The 21,214-nt window shown below is 36.4% G+C and overlaps 2 protein-coding genes across 3 annotated transcripts in view; both read right to left on the bottom strand.

Moving 5' to 3' along the window:
• Positions 1–491: 491 nt before the first annotated feature.
• LOC107031938 (nucleolar protein 10) lies at positions 492–12,449 on the bottom strand. Its single transcript, XM_015233452.2, has 17 exons — positions 12,298–12,449; positions 11,679–11,846; positions 10,339–10,437; positions 9,518–9,609; positions 9,322–9,422; positions 8,578–8,668; positions 7,540–7,598; positions 7,245–7,365; positions 7,107–7,175; positions 6,010–6,062; positions 5,820–5,928; positions 4,526–4,696; positions 4,294–4,452; positions 4,114–4,206; positions 1,781–1,963; positions 1,229–1,422; positions 492–1,032 (listed from the first exon to the last, which is right to left on the bottom strand). The coding sequence occupies exons 2-17, from the start codon at positions 11,809–11,811 to the stop codon at positions 654–656; spliced, it is 2,106 nt and encodes a 701-aa protein (XP_015088938.1). The 5' UTR covers positions 11,812–11,846; positions 12,298–12,449; the 3' UTR covers positions 492–653.
• A 432-nt stretch (positions 12,450–12,881) lies between these two features.
• The window catches only part of LOC107031853 (serine/threonine-protein kinase CTR1-like), a 14,911-nt gene continuing 6,578 nt past the window's right edge, over positions 12,882–21,214 (bottom strand). Inside the window, exons 6-16 of one of the 2 annotated variants that reach the window (XM_015233340.2) lie at positions 18,493–18,915; positions 18,313–18,353; positions 17,583–17,651; positions 17,327–17,427; positions 17,150–17,234; positions 16,967–17,065; positions 15,240–15,308; positions 15,010–15,141; positions 14,141–14,235; positions 13,941–14,062; positions 12,882–13,178 (exon numbers count right to left, since the gene is read on the bottom strand). In XM_015233340.2, the coding sequence (XP_015088826.1) occupies positions 14,002–14,062; positions 14,141–14,235; positions 15,010–15,141; positions 15,240–15,308; positions 16,967–17,065; positions 17,150–17,234; positions 17,327–17,427; positions 17,583–17,651; positions 18,313–18,353; positions 18,493–18,915 (1,175 nt within the window). In that variant the 3' untranslated portion in view covers positions 12,882–13,178; positions 13,941–14,001. The remainder of the gene's footprint in view (positions 13,179–13,940; positions 14,063–14,140; positions 14,236–15,009; positions 15,142–15,239; positions 15,309–16,966; positions 17,066–17,149; positions 17,235–17,326; positions 17,428–17,582; positions 17,652–18,312; positions 18,354–18,492; positions 18,916–21,214) is intronic. The other variant, XM_027912505.1, reaches the window with a different exon arrangement.

The following is a 21,214-nucleotide window of genomic DNA, read 5'->3' as shown; positions in this document are numbered from 1 at the left end:
GATGTTGCGCTGAAATAATTATGTATGATTTTTGTTTATCAAAGATTTAAATCTCTATGTTTGTACCTTTATTTAAACCACTAATTTTATTTACAACGAGAATACTTAATTCACCAATTTTACTAACAACAAGGACATAAATAGCTATAACTACTATTATTCCAACAACTAGACTCTAGTTTGATCTAAAAATATAGATTTTAAAATTTTAATTATCGTCACACGTTAAATAGAATACTAAAAAATAATCATAATCAATATACTAGAAAGATAGAAGTAGACAGAATCAAATAGATACTTTGTCTATGATACAAAAATGGGAGAAATCTATTTATCTCAATTTCTTAAGATTGACTCTTATTTTGAAATAAAATTATTTTACTAAGGTAACTTACTTTAGAACAAAAAAGTATATTTGAGTTGATTCCTTGTCAAAAAGTAACACTTAAAAGGCGCATTTTATATTGTACAATCACTACAGGAGCACTACATGCAAACAATTATGTTGAACTTTTTGATTTAATGTTTGATAAATCGATTTATATTGTACAACACACGTGTCGAGAAAACTAATTACTAATAAAAATACACCATCAAGGAAAAATAAATAACATTCCTTTGACACAAATTGTTAATTCTGTATGAAAAAAAAATTATCCTCTCCCTCTTCCTCTACCTCTACCTCTTCCTCTGCCCATTCCACGACCTCTTCCTCCTCTCCCCCGGCCTCGAGAACCTGATCCCTGAAAACCTGATCTCTCAGGCTTCAGTTTTAAGGACTGGACCCCTCTTCTCTTTTCGGTTCGTGTTTCCTTCTCTCCATCATCTTCGACATACTTGGCTGAGCTCCTGGAAAAGAATGAAACTTCTCTCGAACCTCCGGGACCAACCTTAATATTGTTCATATCATGAGAAGCTCTTCCATTTGACAACCCTGCAACCCTTTCACCTAGTGAAAGAGCATCCTCTTTTGCAAGTGAAATATGGTTTGAGAATGCTTCTGCATGCCTATCATCCTTGACTTCATACATTCTGAAATATTAAAGGATAGTGAGACATCAACTATATTCACAATTTGTATAAACCCTATGCAAAAACTTGTCTATGTAAGAAGTTAAACATGCCCCAAGCTAACTGATACTTCTTGAACTTCATCAGTTGTATCATGGTGCATAATAACTTAGTCTAAACGTGGTACGAATTAGGAGGGCATTCGTTGATTTCTTACCTCGGAACTCTGGCCTTCTTTCTTGAATTCCTGTCATTTTCTTGTTCATCTTCTGATGATTGTGCATCAGAATCACTAGCCTCCTCACCTTCCATCACAGGCTCAAAATGTTCTTCCACTAAAGATGGTCGTTTTAAGGAAGGCATAGGGTGCAATGCCCGATACTCATGAGAATCTTCTTCAATTTCAAAGTCCTATAGGAAAACCAAGTTACATAAAAAAAAATGAAGGATATTGGGATCTTGCAGAAACTTTCTTTTTAAAGAATGTAATTTTTTTTAGTAGAAGAGGAGTATGCAAATATAAAACAATTGCTTAAAGAACATTTATCAGGTACATCTAAATAGTACTTCAGATAAATTCAGGTAACATAGTCTTCTTGTGGAGAATGCTTCATCAATATACTTACCAAAATAGAAGAAAGCTAGATCATCATTCTACCAGATTATCAGTTCAAGCAATGTAATTATTTTTCAGCCAAACTATTCTGATGTTAATCTGTACTGGTTATTTAACATCAGGTAAGTGAATCTTAGTAAGTAATATGTATACCTTATTCTCAATTATGCGTTTGAAACGTTCATCTTCAAGAACGTCCATGGTCAGTCCTTTCTTCTTCTTTGATGTCTTCTTCGCATCAACGTCATCAACATCCTCCTTCACATTCTCAGCTTCCTCATTCTCAAGAAGTTGTTCAACCAGAGTGCGATTAACTTTGGGAAGCCTCCTCTTAATCTGCAAAGTGATACAGAATATAAAGATAGATATTTTTAAAAAGGTAAAAAAAAAAAAATTAAATGAGGTATACATGTAGAGTTCTGGTTAAGTAAGAAACCTGTCTAACCCTTTTCATTCAGTTCAAGAAGCACACAACTTTGATTGCAGTGAAAACATAAAGTAAATTTCACAACAAGAACCATGAGCAGAAACGACTACTATATGCTTGTAGTGCCTTATTAGTAGACATGTATCAGCCATCTGATTTTGAATCTTGGAACACCATGAAGCACAAAGGATAATCTTTCTAATCTTCTGCTGACACTAACTTAAGAGTATAACTTAAAATTCTCTGGCATCTGGTATTATTTATTCGATGCCAGTTGATTGACATGAATTATCGTGGCAACTTCAAAGATCATAACTAGAGCACAAGAATCCTTAGTCCAAACCTGCACTTAACTTGTGTTGCTTACAAAGATGACTGGTGAGAGTGACCAAGTCCTTAGGACTTGTACCTGTCTTAGTTCCCACTAGGAGAATTTCCGCCGATACAAGCAAAAGACATTTAAAATTTAGTTTGCTAAATTACACAGGACACCTATCAGGTGATCCACAAGTCCTGAAATTAATCTCGTCCTAAATCCAGATGCCACAAAACTTTTGTTTCTTTTTTTCTTCAATTTTAGGGGGGAAATGCTCTTTCTTTTTGGGTTTCCCACCCATGTCCGAAGCCCACACTGGAAGCTCCGACTAAATCCGGACCGCGCTCTGCAGGGCCCATTCGGGGTGGCGCTCCCAACGGGATTTTTTCCATACCACGGGCTCGAACCCGAGACCTTTGTTAAAAGGTGAAACACTTCCACCAGTACACCACAACCCATTCAGGGGAAAATGCTCTTAATATCTCTTATTTAAAGTAAGAACTCATGAAGCCCATAGAACATAGAAGTTGGCTTCTCTTTTCTTCCCGTCTATACTGAATCCTCCCAATCCCCAACCTCACCCAGCCCCGGCAGCTGTTACGGCTCATGCCGTCTTCAACCTCAAGACCTATCACATCCTAGCAGTGACTTGTTCTCTCATATATCTTCCCTGTGCCAGTGCTGCATCAACTCATTCCTTTATGATTATCGTTAGCTCTCAGATTCAGCAATCTTTTCCTCTTTCTTTTTGTTCTTTAAATAAAATATGAAGGGAAGGGATGGAGAACACATGATGGGAATTGAGTCTTCCACCAAGCTCACTAGGTGAGCTATAACCCAATCCCAGAGCCAGCCATCCTCAAGGAAACAAAACTAAAATTGGGCATAATCTATAATAACTTAGAGGAAGTTGAGTCAGATTACCTCACATTACATTACCTTTTCTTTCTCAGGGGTTTCCTGGTCAACTAGTGAATATCTATTTTACTCTGCAGAGTTTCAAGATTAGTCCAACTTTTAGTTGAATTTAGGTAATGCAAATTTAGGTAATTCACAGGATACCTGTCACCTCCCACCAAGAACTGGTACCAGGTTTTCAGCTATATGCTCATGAGTAAATCATATCATTTCAGCTCTAAACAGAGCTGAACTAGGAGTAGTAACGCTAACCTGGTTTCTATTGTACAGAAACTTAAAACCCTTTTACCAAACTAAGATAAAACCAAACAAACACACTGTGCCGCTTCCTATGTTAGTATTTTCTCTCCCTCATAAGTTAGTTACATGCAAGCTAAATGACAAACGTATATTGATACAAATCTTCAGCTTCAGAGACAATCAGACCATAGTTTAAAAAGGAGACTGATCAGTTTTCATTAACCTCCAACAAGTGCATGGCCCGCAACATAAAAATTATTGACTCACAAGGAATATCAAACAGGTTAAAGATGCAGTGTCACTAGACCACCGTTATATGCATGTGCAGGCACAAGCAGAAGTTTTGGCTTTTAATGTCTAACCGCTGGTACAAGTAACATGAAACAATATTCTTATACATTTGTTGTAATCTGTTGTTATTACTGGAAAATCTCCAGAAGGAAAACACCCGGCCAAATAATAAATTGAAATGAAGGGACAAATGAATGTGTTTCACTTGATGCTAGTGCAAAAAGTAGTGAATAGAATAAGATATGGTACATGTGCACTTGCAAAAAAGTATATCCCAGACATTATGGAACTAACCGTGATACGACTATCACGCTCTTTTTCGAATTTTTCCTTCTTCCGCTGCTCAATATACTCGTCATAAGCAAACGGATTTGACGCTGCGTGTGCCTAGAAAAGCAAAGCACAACATGCACATAAGTTCAACCACAGGGCCAATCTTGTAAAGTTAATAGACAAAATTATTCTGATTGTCACCTTTTTATACAGACGATAATCGATGAAGTAACCATGCATATAAGCTCTTAGAAGATTGGTTCCGATCAAATTGGTCAAATTCAACTTTTCCAGATCTTCCTTTGTCAGAAATTTATAATCGTCATAAATAGTTGTTTGGGGTTGCTCCTCAAGCTCTTCCTGCAAATACATCAAATTAGAATCGCCATTTTCTTTGGCATGAGAAGGTACAAAACAAGGAGCACAATCACACCGTTAGGTTTTCAAGATAAGAACACCACTTTGGCGCAGGTCCCAGAGAAGGTATGAAATATGAAGGTATTTGACTAGAGTCAAGAGCCAACAACATCAATCCACTGCCAGTGAATGCACACAAATCGTTGATTCTCCCACCAGTTGGTTCAATGCTCGTCATGCCTTCTCCCTGTAAGAGTTTCCAGGACCAAAAGTGAAACTTAGATTAAAATTCAGAAATGTACGCAACTATTCTGGGTGATGTCTATTTAGTTTTCCACCGCCTCGAACGTGAACATTATTACCAGACTAATGCAGATAACTACAAAGATTACTTGTATGATTTCCTGTCGCAGGTCAAAAGGGCAGAAAAGCAGATAACCTAGATTTCATGGTGCAAAGGTTGTTATACAACATACTTCGTGTCCTTGTCATGACGTAAAACTGTTGTTTCTCGAAATAACCACCATAATATATATTAAACATAACATTCTTTTGATTGTGATGATACACCTAAGAGATCTAATGGTATACCTTCCTTCATCTATTGTTTCACTATTTTCCCAGCACAAAGGTTCTATTATCAGTATCTTATTCTATTTTCGGAAACACTCTACCTCCCCGAGGTAGGGTAAGGTTTGCTTACACTCTCCCATCCCCAGACCCCATTTTTGGGATTACTGAGTATGTTACATTATCAGCGTCTTCTCAAATTACATAGCACTAAAACAATCCCGACTCCCAAGGTCTATAATCCGTCCAAAAATCATATCAACCCATTCATAGCTTAAATCTAAAGAAATGTGACCTCTAAAGACCGCTCAAACTTCTAGTGCATCAAAGGAAAGTCATTTGGTCCCAAGAAGAACAAAATCTCATCAAGAGAACAATGTCCTCACAATACAAGTAGAACCACTAAAGGGAAACTTGAAGTTTGACAGATTTTGCAGATTAGAACAACTGATAATGATGAATATGCCAAATTAAATGACAACAATTTTCTTAAAAGAATTTAAGCCAAATCCTTCCCATTCTCATTCTTTCTTTTTACATTTTCCTTCTCTTTCCTTTTTTTCCTATATCTGCTAGACGCCCTTGCGACTGAATACAAAACTCTTGATTCCTTCGGTGAATCAATTGATTAATAACTTCACAAACAGTAAAACACAGCACACAAAAAAGAGGCCAAAGTATAGCGAGTACTGCACTCTTGTTCAAAATATAAATACAATAAACTGAGTAATCTTGTCTCAAATAGCATAATACTAATTAAAATGACAAGTATCATTAAAGAGGATCAAAGACTTGCATACCGTCTCGGGGTCCCAAACCCTAACAATGTGGCTGTCAGCAGTTATTAACTTTGTTCGTTCAGTGTTGAGCGTTTTATGCCACTTGATGTTTAGTATTGGGCTCCCATACCTATATAATATTGTCACAATGCAAATAAGAAATAGAGAACAAGAATCACTTTAAATGGTAAAGTTGGCCTAAGTAACTTACATATGATCCTTTATCCGCATAGGTTGAGAAGAACGCAAATCATAAACCAGAACCTGCGCATTATAACATACAGTTAAGCATCTTGATCACAGAAGACACAAAATTTATTACGCCTCAGTTCCAGACAAGTTATGATCGGCTATATAAATCCTCATTTACAATGGTTCACCATTTAAAATCATTTTGAGACCAACATTATACACAGTAAAAATAAAACCTTCGCAAGAAGAGATTCAGTTAGAGACACAATGCTAACTTTGATAATGTTGCCAGTATATCAAGAGAAGAGAGTGAGCTGCTAGAGAATGTATTTGAGGAAGAAGAGGTACATGTAATTCGGCCATGTGCACCAAACAAAGCACCTAGCCTTGATGGCTTACTATGGCATTCTTTCCAAAGTTATGGGACTTCATTAAACCAGAGGTAATGGGAGCCATCAGCCATTTCCACCACAAGTGATACATGGTCAAAAATCTTGCACTTGCAATGTCTTTTCCATTGCACTGATTTCTGAAAGAAAGGGGGCTGTTGAGCTTGGAGACTTCAGACCTATATGTCTCATGGATACACTGCACAAGATCCTAATTCCTAGCAAAGCTTTTAGAATAAAGGTTGAAGTTGTTAATTCGGAAACTAGTCTTCACCAGAATGCCCTCATCAAGCATCGGACAATCAGTAATGCAGCATTAATTGCTAATGAGGTCCTAGATTGGAGGTCCAAAAGTGGTGAGCCTGGTAACATGCGAAAACTGGATAAAGAGAGGTTTTTTATCAGCTCAATTGGTCTTAGCTATTATCTGTCCTTTTTTTAAGAACTGGTAACATGATCTATTATCTATCCTAAGGAAGATGGGGTTTGGGGATAGATAGATAAAGTGGACCAAGTATTGTATCACAGCAGTAAAGTATTCAGCAATTATTAAGTGAGGGCCTGTAACTTATGTAATTAGTGTCAACCAAAATAACAAAAAAAGGACCAAACTCCCAAAATGACAATCAAAAATGATTTTTCCAACAAAAACATGAGATGCAACATTCACTATAATCATCATAAAAAAAATTTCAGATTCTCTTAACTGTATTGCTTTCCATTATACCTTTCCGTCACTACTTCCAACAGCCATGAGGTAACCTCCATCTCCCTCAAACTCTACTGCAGTAACCTCCTGTAATTTATGCATATCGTTAGCAATCACTGAAAATATAATGTTTATCCTACTAAGCCAGAAAACTACCTGGTCCCCATCCCCAGCAGGTGCAACAGCATTTATCCTACCAACTGAAGATCTTGCTCTCATATCAAAGCATTCGAGCGCACCATCCTCCCCTCCACAAGCAACTAGCCCATGGACCTTGCTGAAGTGCAGAATAAAAGACACCAAAAGATTACAGAAGAAACAGCCAGACTGAACGCATAGCATAGCTAAAAAGAAGGCCAAAAAGATGGTTTTTATTAAAAAAAAAAAGGGGGGGGGGGGGGAATGGATTTTAAAACACCAGTAAGGTAAGCAAGTAAAATCAGCTTCTAACCTCCGTGAAACCACATTAAGTGCTGGGGATCGTGTGCTCAGTGAGGAAAGAAAGCGTCCCTGTTAGTTAAATATGACAGCCTCAGTAAACCATACAAGCAAAACATCAACGTGAAAAGTGAAATGTCTTGAATTATCCACATAACAAATCCTTCTTCTTATATTCTGCCCTAAAAAGGTTTTTTAACCTCACATGTCTCAGTTTTCACCATAAATTATGTTTCCTGATTATCGTCTGTGTTATTAAAAGTGAAAAGCGCCAGGAAAAAAAAAGTCTAAGGTCCGTTGGGCTTTAAGTACAAAGCACAAATAAAGTGTGAGCGGAAAAAGGCGCAAATGGAGAAAAAAATACAAACATGCATGTTCAGTCCAACACTAATAATAAGCATGAATAACAAATATATGACCAGAGAGATTGAAAAATAATATTACGATAAAGTAAAATGTCAACTGTTTAGAACGGCCTCTACAGGAAGGGCTCATTAGGAAGAAAAAGTATGACTTAGAGCCTTGATGAAGACATGGAAGCACACATTAAGCGAGCGAAGCACTCAACATGTTTTGCGTTTCGCTCGGGACATAAGCGCGTTGTTGACAACACTGATTATCATCTGAAATTTTTATTCAATTAGTTTTCCTTCAATTAGGACCAAAAAAGATCAATAATGACAATCGACAAAGTTAACATCTACACAATTATTCATTAGAAAACAACCCCCAAGCATGATGCCATCTACCAATAGCAAATAGGAACAAATTTTTTTATTCATTGACACACATAGCAGAAGTCTAACTTCAATATAGGTTGCACATATTACTCAAGTCTGTTGTAGAGAAACAGACGCCATTACAAGTTCAGTTAACCATTTTGAGAAAGTTAGGAATTTTTTTGGTAACCAAAAAAACTTAGTAATTTTGATGAAAAATTCGCCACTTTCCTATTATCTCATTGAAATACATGAATGGCTCAAATACTTAAACTAAGGTGAACTTAGCAAAAACATCTATACATTGAAGAAAGCAAGAGCAAGAGAAAAACCTGCTCTAAATTTATTCTGTACAGATCTGGTGATGAGGCAGCACAAAGCAAATCACAAGACCAGCTATCATATATAATATCCCTTCCCATCCTATATAAACAGGAGAGCATATAAGTGATCTTAAGCTGGCATTTACAGATGATATAGTTCATACAAAAAATAAGCAACAGCGAATTTCAGAAACAGAAAGGAAAGGGCCGTGAACTGCCTACTGCCGATATATCACCAGCGGGAGTAAACATTTTACTGTTTTCATTAGCAAGAAGATCCCTAGTGATAATAACCCTGGGAATAAACTTTCTTCCAGAACCTAGCAGTATAAACGAGGAGTTTCAGGATTAACTGAATTTCTCTGAAAGAGACGCAATTTATAAGGGGCTTTAAATCACTGAAGACCCTTCTTTCTTTGGAGAATCATTACAAATACATTAATAGATTTTCTGATTCAGTCCCGTGGAATCTAAGATTTCAAGTGGGCCAGGTTTAGCTGTTGAATAGCATATCTAGAACACTAGAGGGTTCTGCAAGCTTGATAGCAGTGACACATTGAATCCTTAACTCAACCTGTTTCAATTGTGTAAGGTAAGCGCTAGAGGAAACAAACAGTCCTCACAGCTCAATGTTTTGTTGATACTCTTGATAGTTAACATACATTGTTTTCTAAATCTTGCATTTCATCAGTATAGTAAGTCGCAGGCAGCATATGGATCATGACATAAGGAGAATACAAATGTTAGTGTGACCTTGGAATCCGCAATTTATAGTGACTCCCATATTTTGCATGGAGGCAAACAGAACGATCAGCACAGAGAAATGCTATTTTTGAGTAGTCATCACCCAAGACCTACAAAAGATATCAAACATGAATTATACATCAGTATAGATTTCCCGCACTAATTAGAGAAGAAACACGCAACAGAGTGGGAAAGCAGACAATACTTGAAAGTTAACAATCTCTGACACCAAATGCCTTTCAAACTTCAACGACAGCTCCCGCAGCTCATACACTTTTACTTGTGGTGGGTAAATACCTGAAAAATTAATATTGTCGTCAACTGATACAAAATATAGAAAATACCAGGCAGCTAAAAGAATCTACTCATCTAATACATGTTCACAAGGTTTTTTTTTTAGTTTGTTATAAATTTGTATGCCAGCAGAAAACATAGGGGGAAACTGGTGAAAGAACCAAAATTATTGAATAAGACGGGCCCAAATGGGGCGACATTAACAGTGATGGTGATTTATATAGTTGATCCTATCTTGAGGTCAAGGCATAGTTGTTGCTGTTGTACTCATCTAATGAATGTCTCAGATTAACAGAGGGGCAGAACAATTGCACAACAGTAATTGTATACTTCCCCTTTCAAAAAAAAATATATAAGAAAACTATTTGTTCAGGTTAAACATGAATAAGTCCCGACCAACAGGGGAAATAAGATTAATATCAATGCCTCAACAACCAATAAAATGAACCAATATATTTATAATCACAACTGTTTTTACATCTAAAAACAATAGTCAGTTCACATAGAAATAACTGCATTTATACAACACAGAAGGATAAATATGCATGAATATCACATTCAATTAGCAGCAGTGCATAGTGAAGCCTTTCTATAACTCAGAAGTAGTTACTTCTCAACAACCCAGGAGAGATCATTCAACAAAAGCATAATATTTCAAGGAAACAAAAGTTGTCCAGTATATCAATTGATGATACAAAAGAAATAAGTATGTCTCAAACTGCAGAAGAACACCTGATGCAATGAGATACTCCCCATCAGGAGTCACTTTAATACGTGTTGTTGCAGTTTCAAATCTCAAATCTTGAATCAGATCCACTCTTTGCATATAACCTGCCAAAAGAGAGAGAAACTATCTTTCATAATATAACCATAATATCCTACAATACCAAAAATGTATAAATTGCAACATGGATCTAGTATTCATATAGCTGGCCCAAACTAGACAAGCTATCCAATTGGATTTTACCCATCCCGTCCATTCATATAGAGGAACTCCTTGGAGATGTTGAGCAACAAACAAATTGTATCCGGTGTGTTGTGTGATAAGAATGTGCCACCAAGACTTCAAAGGTAAGCTTTATTAAGTGGTTGCCGGACCACGATTTTGTTATAGCTTATATGGAGCGGAAGTATTGCCAGTCAAGAACCCGCACGTCTAGAAGTTGCAAGTAGCGGAAATGAGGATTTTGAAATGGATGTGTGGGCTTACTGAGAGAGAAGATAAGGAACAAAGATATTCAAGACAACGTGGAGTGACCTCTGTGGTAGACAAGATGAGAAAGGTGAGGTTGAGATGATTCAGATTGTGAAGAGGAGATGCCCAGATACCCAGTGAGGAGGTGTAAGAGGTTTGCTATTGTTGGCATAAGGACAGGTAGAGGTGGCCGAAAAAGTACTAGGAGAGGTAATTAGATAGGACATGACTCAATTGTAGCTTACCGAGGACATGACCCTAGATAGAAGGTTATGGAGGTTGAATATTAGGGTAGAAGGTTAGTAGATAGTCAAGTGTTGTCTAATTCATGTTAGCAGTATTGTATTATTACTCCCCTACTATCTTATTCTTTTATTTTGTTATTTCTATGTTTGTTTTTCTTCATTGTTGTATTTCCTTTCTATACTTGATATTGATATGCTTTCCTTGATCGAGAGTCTATCGGGAGACAACCTCTCTACCTTCACAAGGTTGGGGTAAGGTTGTATCTATAGTGTATAGTGTATTTTTTACTACAAAAATTGGAAAGTATACATTTTTTAACATATTGATATAACATGATTTTACCAAATAAGAACATCAAATTAAATCTACATTAGCATATCGTTCAAAAGAAAAACGAACCAAAAAGGTGAAGAATCAATCATCACAAAAGACCATATGATATAAAGACAAGGTATCCAAAAACACATTCATATAATTTACTGCCTAATTGAAAAACAAATTTTGGTACAATTCCAGAACTTTTGCTTCAAAGATTGAAACTTTCTTTTCCAGACATAACAATGCTGCTATAGTTCACCAAATGTTATTCGAAAAGAAAGAAAATAAGCGAAAGCAGGGGGGTAATGCATACCTGGATCTTTACGAAGAGCTCTGAGCTTCTTCGGAGGAAGCCATGTAGCCACAGAACGGTGTTGGCCAGCAACAGTATACATCTTCACTCCATTTATGGCAGTGGACTTCAAGTTTCCCCCTTGGTACGCCATTGTAATTCAATTGGCAGACAAAGTAATGCCTTTTTCTGGAAATAATGAATCCATGTCAGAACAGTAATTGGGCACCTAATAACTCAAGACGTCTAAGACAAATAAATTTTTCACAAAAATGACTTCCAATCATTGCTATCAAAACTTCCAGCTATTACAACGGTAATCAAAATAAGAACATATAATAGCTTGTTAAAACAGCCAGGAAGAATATATGAGAGACAGTTGCTAAGCTGGGATTCTAAGCAAGTGAATAAATATATAAATGAGTGCTAATTCCACAATTATCACCTAATAAATATCAATTTAGCTTCAAACAACTTCCTTGTGTATTTTTAATTAAAAAAAGATGATAAGATACCGTTTTCAAACTTCTAACTAATTGTTTTGAGAATGAAAAAAGGTAGTCGTTCATTGAAATATGAACTGAAAAAGTTAAGAAGAAGACTAATGTTACAGTATAAATATAGGCTACCAAAAACTTACGGAGTGTCGCCGGACGGCGGTCGGTGGTGGCAGCCGGCAGCGGCACGGTGAAATTGTTTGTTAGAAGCGGCTGGTTCTAATTTGGACAGGGTTTTGGGAAAGAAAGGAAGATGAGAGAGGGAGGGTTTTAGGAGAAAATAAATTAGTCGAAAGAATGACAAAAATAACCTTTATATTTGGTATGTCTAAATCAGTCCTTTAAATATACTTTCAGCAATTTTGGTACTTCTATTTTTATTTATTAAATCAAACAAAGCAATTCGAGTCGATTAAATATTGGGAAATTAACAATTTCAGTCCTTGTATTGTTATATATTTTTAGTTTTAATTCAGATATTATTTAATTATGCGCACTTAACCTTTGATAACTTTGAAAATAATGTGTAAAAAAATCAAAATTATATTTTATATTATATATCTAAATTATATACAGTCATAATGATTATTTTAGGGGTATAAATTGATCTCATTTACTTGCTCTCTTCTTGGTTCATCAGCAATTCGATCTTCCTCTATTCTTTAATGAATACTAATCAAGATCGAATACGATTACGCTGGAAAAAGTTCAGTAGGTAGATGGGTTATTTAGGGCCACCAAAAATTGTTAATTGTGATCATCATTGAGAAAAGATTGCTAGCTTATTTAGCCGCCGAAGAGAATATTATTTATATTACAACGTCCTGTTATAGTTCTTGTATATACAAAATCAATCCTGGACAGATGCAGAAACTCATATTGCTAGCATCAACATCATCACTAAGCCAAATACCAAGTGCAAATGTTTCTCCTGTATGGTAAAGACAGTTGCTTGAATAGTGCAAAAATTGGGCATCCTCCACAGGGAGTCAGAAGTTAGAATTAATATGTACAGAATACAAGCCTGCAAATGAAGCATAAAAGTATAGATCAGAACTTAGCATGTCACATTAACAGCAAGAAGTTGTACAAAGTCTACATGACATGCCTAGAAGCATGTAACATATCCATCTACTGTAAAATAAAATGCAAAGAAGATGTAAATTACAGTTGGATAGAGTGGAACGTTATTAGGCTAGAACTTTGCACCCAAGAGTGTGGCCTAATGGTTAATGAAGTGGATGAGAACCATGATGTCTCAAGTTTCAAATCCCATCAGAAACACAAGGTGATTTCTTCTCAATAATCCGTCCTATCCTTGGAGGACAAAGCTACATGTACATGTTAGTTGAGGTATGCGCAAGTTAGTACAGGAACATTTACATGTTGTCCATTTGGCCTGATCTTAGGCATTGACCCACCCTCCATAGACGAACCTTGAGAGGAACCCTTATGTTTTAGCCCGTACACCATGGTTATCAAAACAAAACAAAAAAAGTTAAGCTGGAACTATCAATAAATTTTTCCTCCTATAGATGCCATGCCTAGGGGTAAGGAAATGCTGAACTTAACAAAGGAAAACAACACTCAGATGCTCAATCAGTGCTCCGGGAATTATCACAATTTAAAATTGGACGAATTATTGTTGACATACCAAAGGGCAACAGCTCTTAAATTCATTAGATTCAAGAGACAGATGTCAAGATACACAAACCAGACATAGTCCAAGCTCTTCCTCTCAGAAACATAATTAATAAAGAATGCCAAAGATGTGCAGGAATCATACATTTACTACAGCATTTACGTGAGGAACTGCATGCCTGTACAATCTGGTTGTGTTGCAAGAGTTATATGAGCGATTTCAACATATCCATGATAGTGGAAAAAGAGGGGCGTTTCCACGGCTCACTGCAATGGTAGAAGTAATTTTAATTCAATACATCAATACAATCCCAAACTAGCTTGGTAAGAATAGGAGCAACATACTTCACCCAGCAAGCTTCAATAATAGTTGTCACCGGATGATTCAGGTCACGTGGAATTTCAAGCCTCATACCCTTAAAGCCAACAGCTGCTACTACCTACAGTATCAAATATATTACACCATGTAACACATCATGTGCAATACCAATATCAAATAGACTGGTCAACAATAACAAGACTAGACAGACTGTTCCATTTTGATCTTTCAAGTATAAAACTTGACTCAAAAGCTAGAATATCCAGCAAAGAAACAGCAATAGAGGTGCACGCGCCAAAACAAAACAATGGATACAATATAACACTAGTGATGACACAATAAGAGCAAGAATTTTTCCGTTATTTCCATTCCATTCCTAACTTTCTGGAAAAATGAAATGGTAGTAACCAAAGCAACTTAACAAAGAGAGTTATATGATGTTCTCCCCCTAGTGCAGGTACAGTTTTGATCCAAATTTGTTTGCTTTTGCAGTGCTGTGATACAACCTGTGAAGAGATCAACAACATAATAGAACAACCTAAACCCATAACAATGGAAAGGATAATCCCTATGACTTCCCTATTCACTGCCACATGGATAATTAGTTCTCTACATAAACCATGTTCTTTTAATGAAGCTTCCTATATAGACCAGTAAAGAAAAGGTATTAACATAAGAGGAATAAAACGGCCTTCATGCAATTGCTGACACCAAACTGGAGATTGCCCTTCTCCCTAATAATAGCAATCCCCAGACCAATATATTTAAACATTCCAAGAGAGAGCTTATGGTCCTTTCACTTGATATATTACCCAGACCCCTCAGAGTGTATTATTAGGTAACCTTTTATACCTTTCCCATAACTAGAAATACTTCAAAATTACAAAATACTAACCTGTGGTGGGTTCAAATTACTCCAAGGTTGTTGCAACGTTGCCAGCTCCCACAAGATGACACCAAAGCTGTATATATCAGATTTCTCATTTGACGGCTCATCACGGAGAACTTCAGGTGCCATCCATTCTGGCTATTATGATAAATACCAAATCATATTTATTCCTGTTCTTTTAGTAATCACCAATGCCAAATATTGACAAAAGATAGAGCACCAGATGTAGAACTTACAGTCCCGGCAGCTGACTTTGATGACAAAAATGTATTAGCTTTTAATCGAGAAAGACCAAAATCACAGACCTGAAAAAAACATTCAACAGAAGTGGCACATGTCAAACCATTTGTAGACAGAATAATTTCAATACACACAAAAATATGTAATAGTAACATGAAGTGCTACTGTTAGAAGTAATCCATTGTCAATTTTGAGCAAGATAACCAAGTTTTGTGAATGTTTCAGTCAGTCAAATCTAAAGTTGGCCATGATCCATTCTTGTCATCATGAAACACCAAGACAACTAGACATGAGGGGAGCACAAGAGATAATCATATTACATCTATGTATAAAGCTAACCCCAAGGGTGTGGCCTAGTGGTCAATGAAGTGGGTTGAGAACCACGGGCTCTCAAGTTCAAATCCCAGCGGAGACATATTAGGTGATCGCTTTCCATTTGTCCTAGCCTTGGTGGACAGAGTTACCTAGAGGTATCCCGTGATATTAGTCGATGTGTGCACAAGCTGAAGATGATGCATGTCAAAATGTATCTTTTCTTTCTGTTGTTTATATTGTTTGAAAAAGTAATTTTTTTTTATGAATAAGCTGTAAAGAATTTTAAAGACCACATGCATGGCATGCATTGAAGACATGCAGATGATGCATATCAAAGTGTATCTCTTTTATTTCTGTTGTTTGAATTGTTTGAAACCAGACAAACATGTTCTTAGTCAGACCTGGCAAGACAAATTAGATGATCAAGAATTCAGATATTTCACATTTCATCCAACTTAACAAGAAGGAAGAGGATGCGAAGACATACTTCTGAAGATAGAGGACAGAGATATCATATAAATCTTTTTAGAATAGGACAGGAACTGATTGAATAAGACGATAGGAGGGGGGGGGGGGGGAAAGACATTTTATAATTATACATATGCCTATTCCAACCTACAATCCAGACATCAATGTCTATAAATAATAAGAAACGCTATGAACCCAAACATACAGCATGGCATAATGATTTTCCATTTAGAAGGAATCTCCAAGATTATGCCCTGTTTTTTAAAAGATTTGGTTAGAATTTATTGTGTGTTGGGTATGAAGGCAAATGTTTTTGAAAATAAGTAGTTTTTTTCTACTTATTTTATGATATTTGATAAGTAAGCAGAAAATATGATTCCAAGGCAAAAATATGGCAGTGGGGGTGGCAGAGTGTGAGGTGGTAGGACAGTCAGCATATGGGGCCACATACAGAACTTGTATTTTCCCTACTCCCACTAGGGAAGTCATTTTTCTGCTGTATAAGGAACTTGTTTTTCTAGAGAAAATGTTTTTTCCAAAGTATTTTAACAAGGATAGTTGGAACAACAAAACATTTCCCTAGTGTTCTACATGGATTGCAAATTTTAACTCTCCATCATCTGAGAAATCTGATGTAAGCTATCATGCTACAGAACTTGCTTTATAATCTTCAAGATTTTGAAACTACCAAGTCCAGTCTTTACTTAGTTAAAAGATTCTGAAGCTACAATGTCCATTCCCTACCTGTTGAGCCATGAAATAGAAGTTTCGTATGCCACCTTAAATAAACAGAGATTGGCAAGGAAGACGCGTCTCAAACTAGAAAAAAATGTCCCATAAAGGACCCCACAGATTAGAGAACTACTTGGACAGCCCCAGTTTGAGAAGATCAACTGGAGCATGACACTTTTGTGCAGGCTAAAGAAGTTCTCAGTCTCACCTTCACTGTATATTTTTTATCCACCAAAAGATTTGGAGATTTTAAATCTCGGTGAACAACAGGTGGTTTGCGTTTATGAAGATAATTCATCCCCTTTGCCTGCACAAGTTGATAAAAGGCATTAGATACATTTAAAAATAAAATTTGTCAGAGAAAGGGGAGCAGGGAGATACGTATTCATACCACATCGTAAGCCATACACAACCGACGTCTTTCATCCAATACCTCTCTCGCACCAGGTTTATGAAGAAGCCTATATAGGCTACCTCTGAAACACAGATGGCATTTGACCAGTCAGAAAAAACAAAAGTAAAAGCATAACACTTTGTGTGATCATCTAAAGGAAGATCAGGTCACGACCTTGATAAATATTCTGTAACTATCGACAAGTTTGGTGGCTCAGTAACAGCACCCATGAAAAGCACTATATTTGGATGTCGCAACCGCTTCATAATTGCAACCTGCACCAATCAGATGGAAACTAATTCAGAAGAATGGGAGGAGGAAAAACAAATGATAAGTTGAGATCCATTGATCCTCATTTTATACACCCATCTCTCCTTTTCTCTTTTACGTTCTTTCAGTTCATTAGTGAGGAGAGGAGCCCCAGACCGACCTCTTGCAAAAATTCCTTGTATCGCTCGGCATGAAAATCCTGTTCCATGAGAATTTTCACAGCAACATCCTAGAAAATACAAACTCCATGAGAATGTAATTAGGAAGGAAACCAGTGCAATAGGATCTTTGATAAAAGTCACATCTCTAATTTGACAAAATGAACGATACCCCACCCACCCCGTAAAGCAATATAATTCTTAAAGGAGGCTTCATAGCTACCATGTTTAGATATAAAAAAAACAAATGCTGAAATCTACTCCTAAAAGTTTAAATGCATTTCAAAAGTGCACAATAAATAGTTTTATGATGATTGATGGTACTAAAAAAAGTATCAAGTAGTTGAATCAGCATCCCAATAATCTCTTAACATACATCAGGATCTAGCTGAAAAAACACAACAGAAGCAAAGGATTCGTACACGTGATTACCAACTAGTTGAGATTAGGGGCTCGAATTTTGCACTTTCATTAGTAGTCTTTTAGGTTTGGTTAGAAATTTGAATGACAGTGTTCTCCAATTTAATTAGAAATCTGAATGACAACATGGGATGAAACTGAGATTTAAAGAAACACTAGTTTACCTTAAAAGCAAACATAATGAAACTGGTTCAAATGGACATAATAAAGGATACATAGAGACGAATTGAACATAGTTGATTGAAAATAATTAGAGAGAGATACATGTGGAATACGCTTCAAACACTCGGAATTAAAGGGGAATTGTCTTACAGAGCCATTCCAGTCAGCACGGTGAACGGTCCCAAAAGACCCTGCAAATACAACAAAACAGTGTAAGCTAGATAAGTTTTGGATGTCATGATATCATTGTATCTTAATATTATTGACATACAACAAATAAACACAGAGCTAACACTTTGAAAGTAGCTAAAACCAGCAGACTGGGATTACCTGCCCCAATTCTCTCCTTCAGAACCAGATCATTCCAGGGAATATCCAGATCTTCTACATCAAGAACAAGTCCTCGGCTTGGTTTAGCAGGAGCAAGTCTCCCTACTCCCTCAAAGTACCTCTGGTCATTAATGGTATCTGTCCTTGCCTCAGATATTGCAATCAGGTGAGCATCTACATTCCTAATAGGAGGGACATTCTTCAAATGAATCAAATCCTTTTCCTGGCTCATTGAGATCGACATATTTGAAGGATGATATAATGCAGGAAGTTGAGAGCCTTTATCACATCCCTTGTTCCATGCATTTATTGGAGGCAAAGGTAGCCGTGAAACTTCATCACGATTGCTTGAACTAGAAACTGCACTGCTTTTATCCATGGAACTTCTGTCCGTTTGTCCAGCATCCCCATCAACTGCAGTTCCTGCACCAAACAAAGAATAATGAAACCCAAAAACAAAACTAATTGATGTAAATGTCACCAATAAAACAGAAGGGGTCAGTTTGCCTATGAAAGTGGCAATTTATTTGCAAACAAGATAAGGTTGAATATATTTTCCTTGGTCTGGAGACACTAGGCTCAAATATAGACTAGCTAAAAGATGAACACTTGATACTAGTTCCTTGTAGCTTCATCGCGGAGAGTTACTGTTATTCAACTTGTTTTAACACATTAGAAGCTCCTCTAGAAAGAAATGAAATACTATTATTTTATTTTTTTTGAGCAAGGTAAAGTTATATTCCTCCGCAATGTAGGTATGCTGTCAACCATTAAAAAAATTACAGTGCAAGTAATCATAATTACAACGAGCCTAAGAAGTCTACTAGCTGTTCTACCTCATCTATGCAAGAAGGGACTAGGCACCACTATTATTTAAAAGAAACCTAATATGTATAACATTCAGAAGTAGTATTTTTAAAAATTGTACTGAAATTTGTGTCGACATATTATCTACGATCTCCTTTGCTCATTCCTAACATATTAATTTCATCCAAAAAGTCAGTATCAAATATCAGGCTTTTTGATCATTGATGAAACAGAGAAAAATTCGAATAAAAAAAGACGCCAATATGATGACAAACCCTCAAAGCTGAGCAGTGCAGGTTTAGACTTTATGGTTAATACTATACTAAAAGAAACTCATTCATGATTAGATACTAATCTGTTGGAGTAACAGAGTCATCAAAGCCAAAACGGTTATGATAGCATCAAGGTCTACTTGGACTTCAACCACAAAGTGCAATAAAAGCATGGGTGTTTGGGCGGAAAACAAAAAAAAATGAAGAGAAGTAAAAACTACAAATTTAATAATAAAAAATATATATAAACATAAACTATAATTATCTGGCCAAAGAGAAGATAAATAGATAATTAAATGAATCAGCATAACATATGAGATTTTCATGTTACGGAAACTACTTTAAATTTATATTTTACAAGTAAAGATGCAGTTTAAGATTTCCACTGCTGGTTTTATAATACAAAATTTCTAATTTCTTATTCCAACTGTCTAATTCTTCCATGAATTTTGGTTAACAATTCAGATACCAATTTGGTCAACTATATTTTACTGCCTACTGATACCTCTGAAAGATTATCCCCCCAGTGATGAGGTGTATGCCTTGGTGCATGCACTTAAGTGCTACCGAAGTTATGTGAAGTGTCTACCCTGGGCTTCACCAAGTTTCCAGGGTTTAAGCAATGTGTAGTACTGGAAAATGAAGAGAGAAGCAGCAAAAAATCTTAATTTTCACTGGAATTTTGTATTGGAGGGATTGGAAACCAGTGAATTCTCTGGAGAGACTCAGCTTCGTTATTGTCAAAGAATGCTAAAATGTCTTAAGGAGGAGCAACAGTATGAAGGCTGTAAGAGAGAAAGAAGCCTAAGTGCCTGCTTAGCACAAATCCGCTCCATCCAAAAAGATAACATGTGATCCAAGAAAAAAGAAAGGAGTAGTATGATGTCACTATGAGCACCATTCAGTTCAATCCCTCGTTGTGGACCTCAGAAATTTTGATGAACACAGGGGAACTGACTTGAACTTTAAGGAACATTCGTTGACTATAACAAGGCTGAAACCTTTCCAGAGACCTCAGTAATTTTGATAAATACAGGGAAACTGACTTGAACTTTGAGGAACAGGAGTTCTGCGAAATGGCCATTGTAGGCTCCAAAAGGAACAAAGGAAGGTTAAAAGATTACTCTCTAGAACAATGTAAGCAAGTCATCGTCTTCATTCCTGTTTAATGCTCTTCAGTAAGAAAGCAGGCGACAACTATTGAACTCTGGATTGCAGGTGAAAATGGGTAAAATTATTTGTTGGGTATTTATTATTGGAATAAGACTACGAAGCAATTTGAAAGACTGCTATTCCAAATAATGAAGCACCTATATGTACCACCAAAAATTTCAGGGATGTTATATGTTTAAGGTATATAAGTTCAGATATCAGAAAATTTTTCTGGACGTTGAAAAACTGCAAGTGCAACATTTAAACGAATCCATTTTTGTGACCGCAAATATCTCTTAATCTCTTACCATATCATGGCAAAGGGCAATCACAACATTTGAAACATGATAAGAGTTCACAACAACCTAGGTGAGCATTGAAAATTTATATGTCTGTGTAGGCAAGTAGCCATCGAAGGATCTAAGGGTTTCTTCTTTATTTTTTTTTGTTGGGTTGGGAGAGAGTGTGTGTGTTGGGGGGTTTGGGGGGGG

The sequence above is a fragment of the Solanum pennellii genome, chromosome 10, assembly GCF_001406875.1.
Source record: "Solanum pennellii chromosome 10, SPENNV200".
NCBI lineage: Eukaryota > Viridiplantae > Streptophyta > Magnoliopsida > Solanales > Solanaceae > Solanum > Solanum pennellii.
This window is presented reverse-complemented; position numbering and strand designations above follow the sequence as displayed.

What these genes read in the sequence shown, in the direction of transcription:
- LOC107031938 (XM_015233452.2), bottom strand. Translation starts at nt 11,811, where the DNA reads ATGGCGTACCAAGGGGGAAACTTGAAGTCCACTGCCATAAATGGAGTG. An exon ending in CTGCTGGGGATGGGGACCAG is followed by an intron (nt 7,176 to 7,244) that starts GTAGTTTTCTGG and finishes CATAAATTACAG; the next exon opens with GAGGTTACTGCAGTAGAGTT. An exon ending in ATTATCGTCTGTATAAAAAG is followed by an intron (nt 4,207 to 4,293) that starts GTGACAATCAGA and finishes TTGCTTTTCTAG; the next exon opens with GCACACGCAGCGTCAAATCC.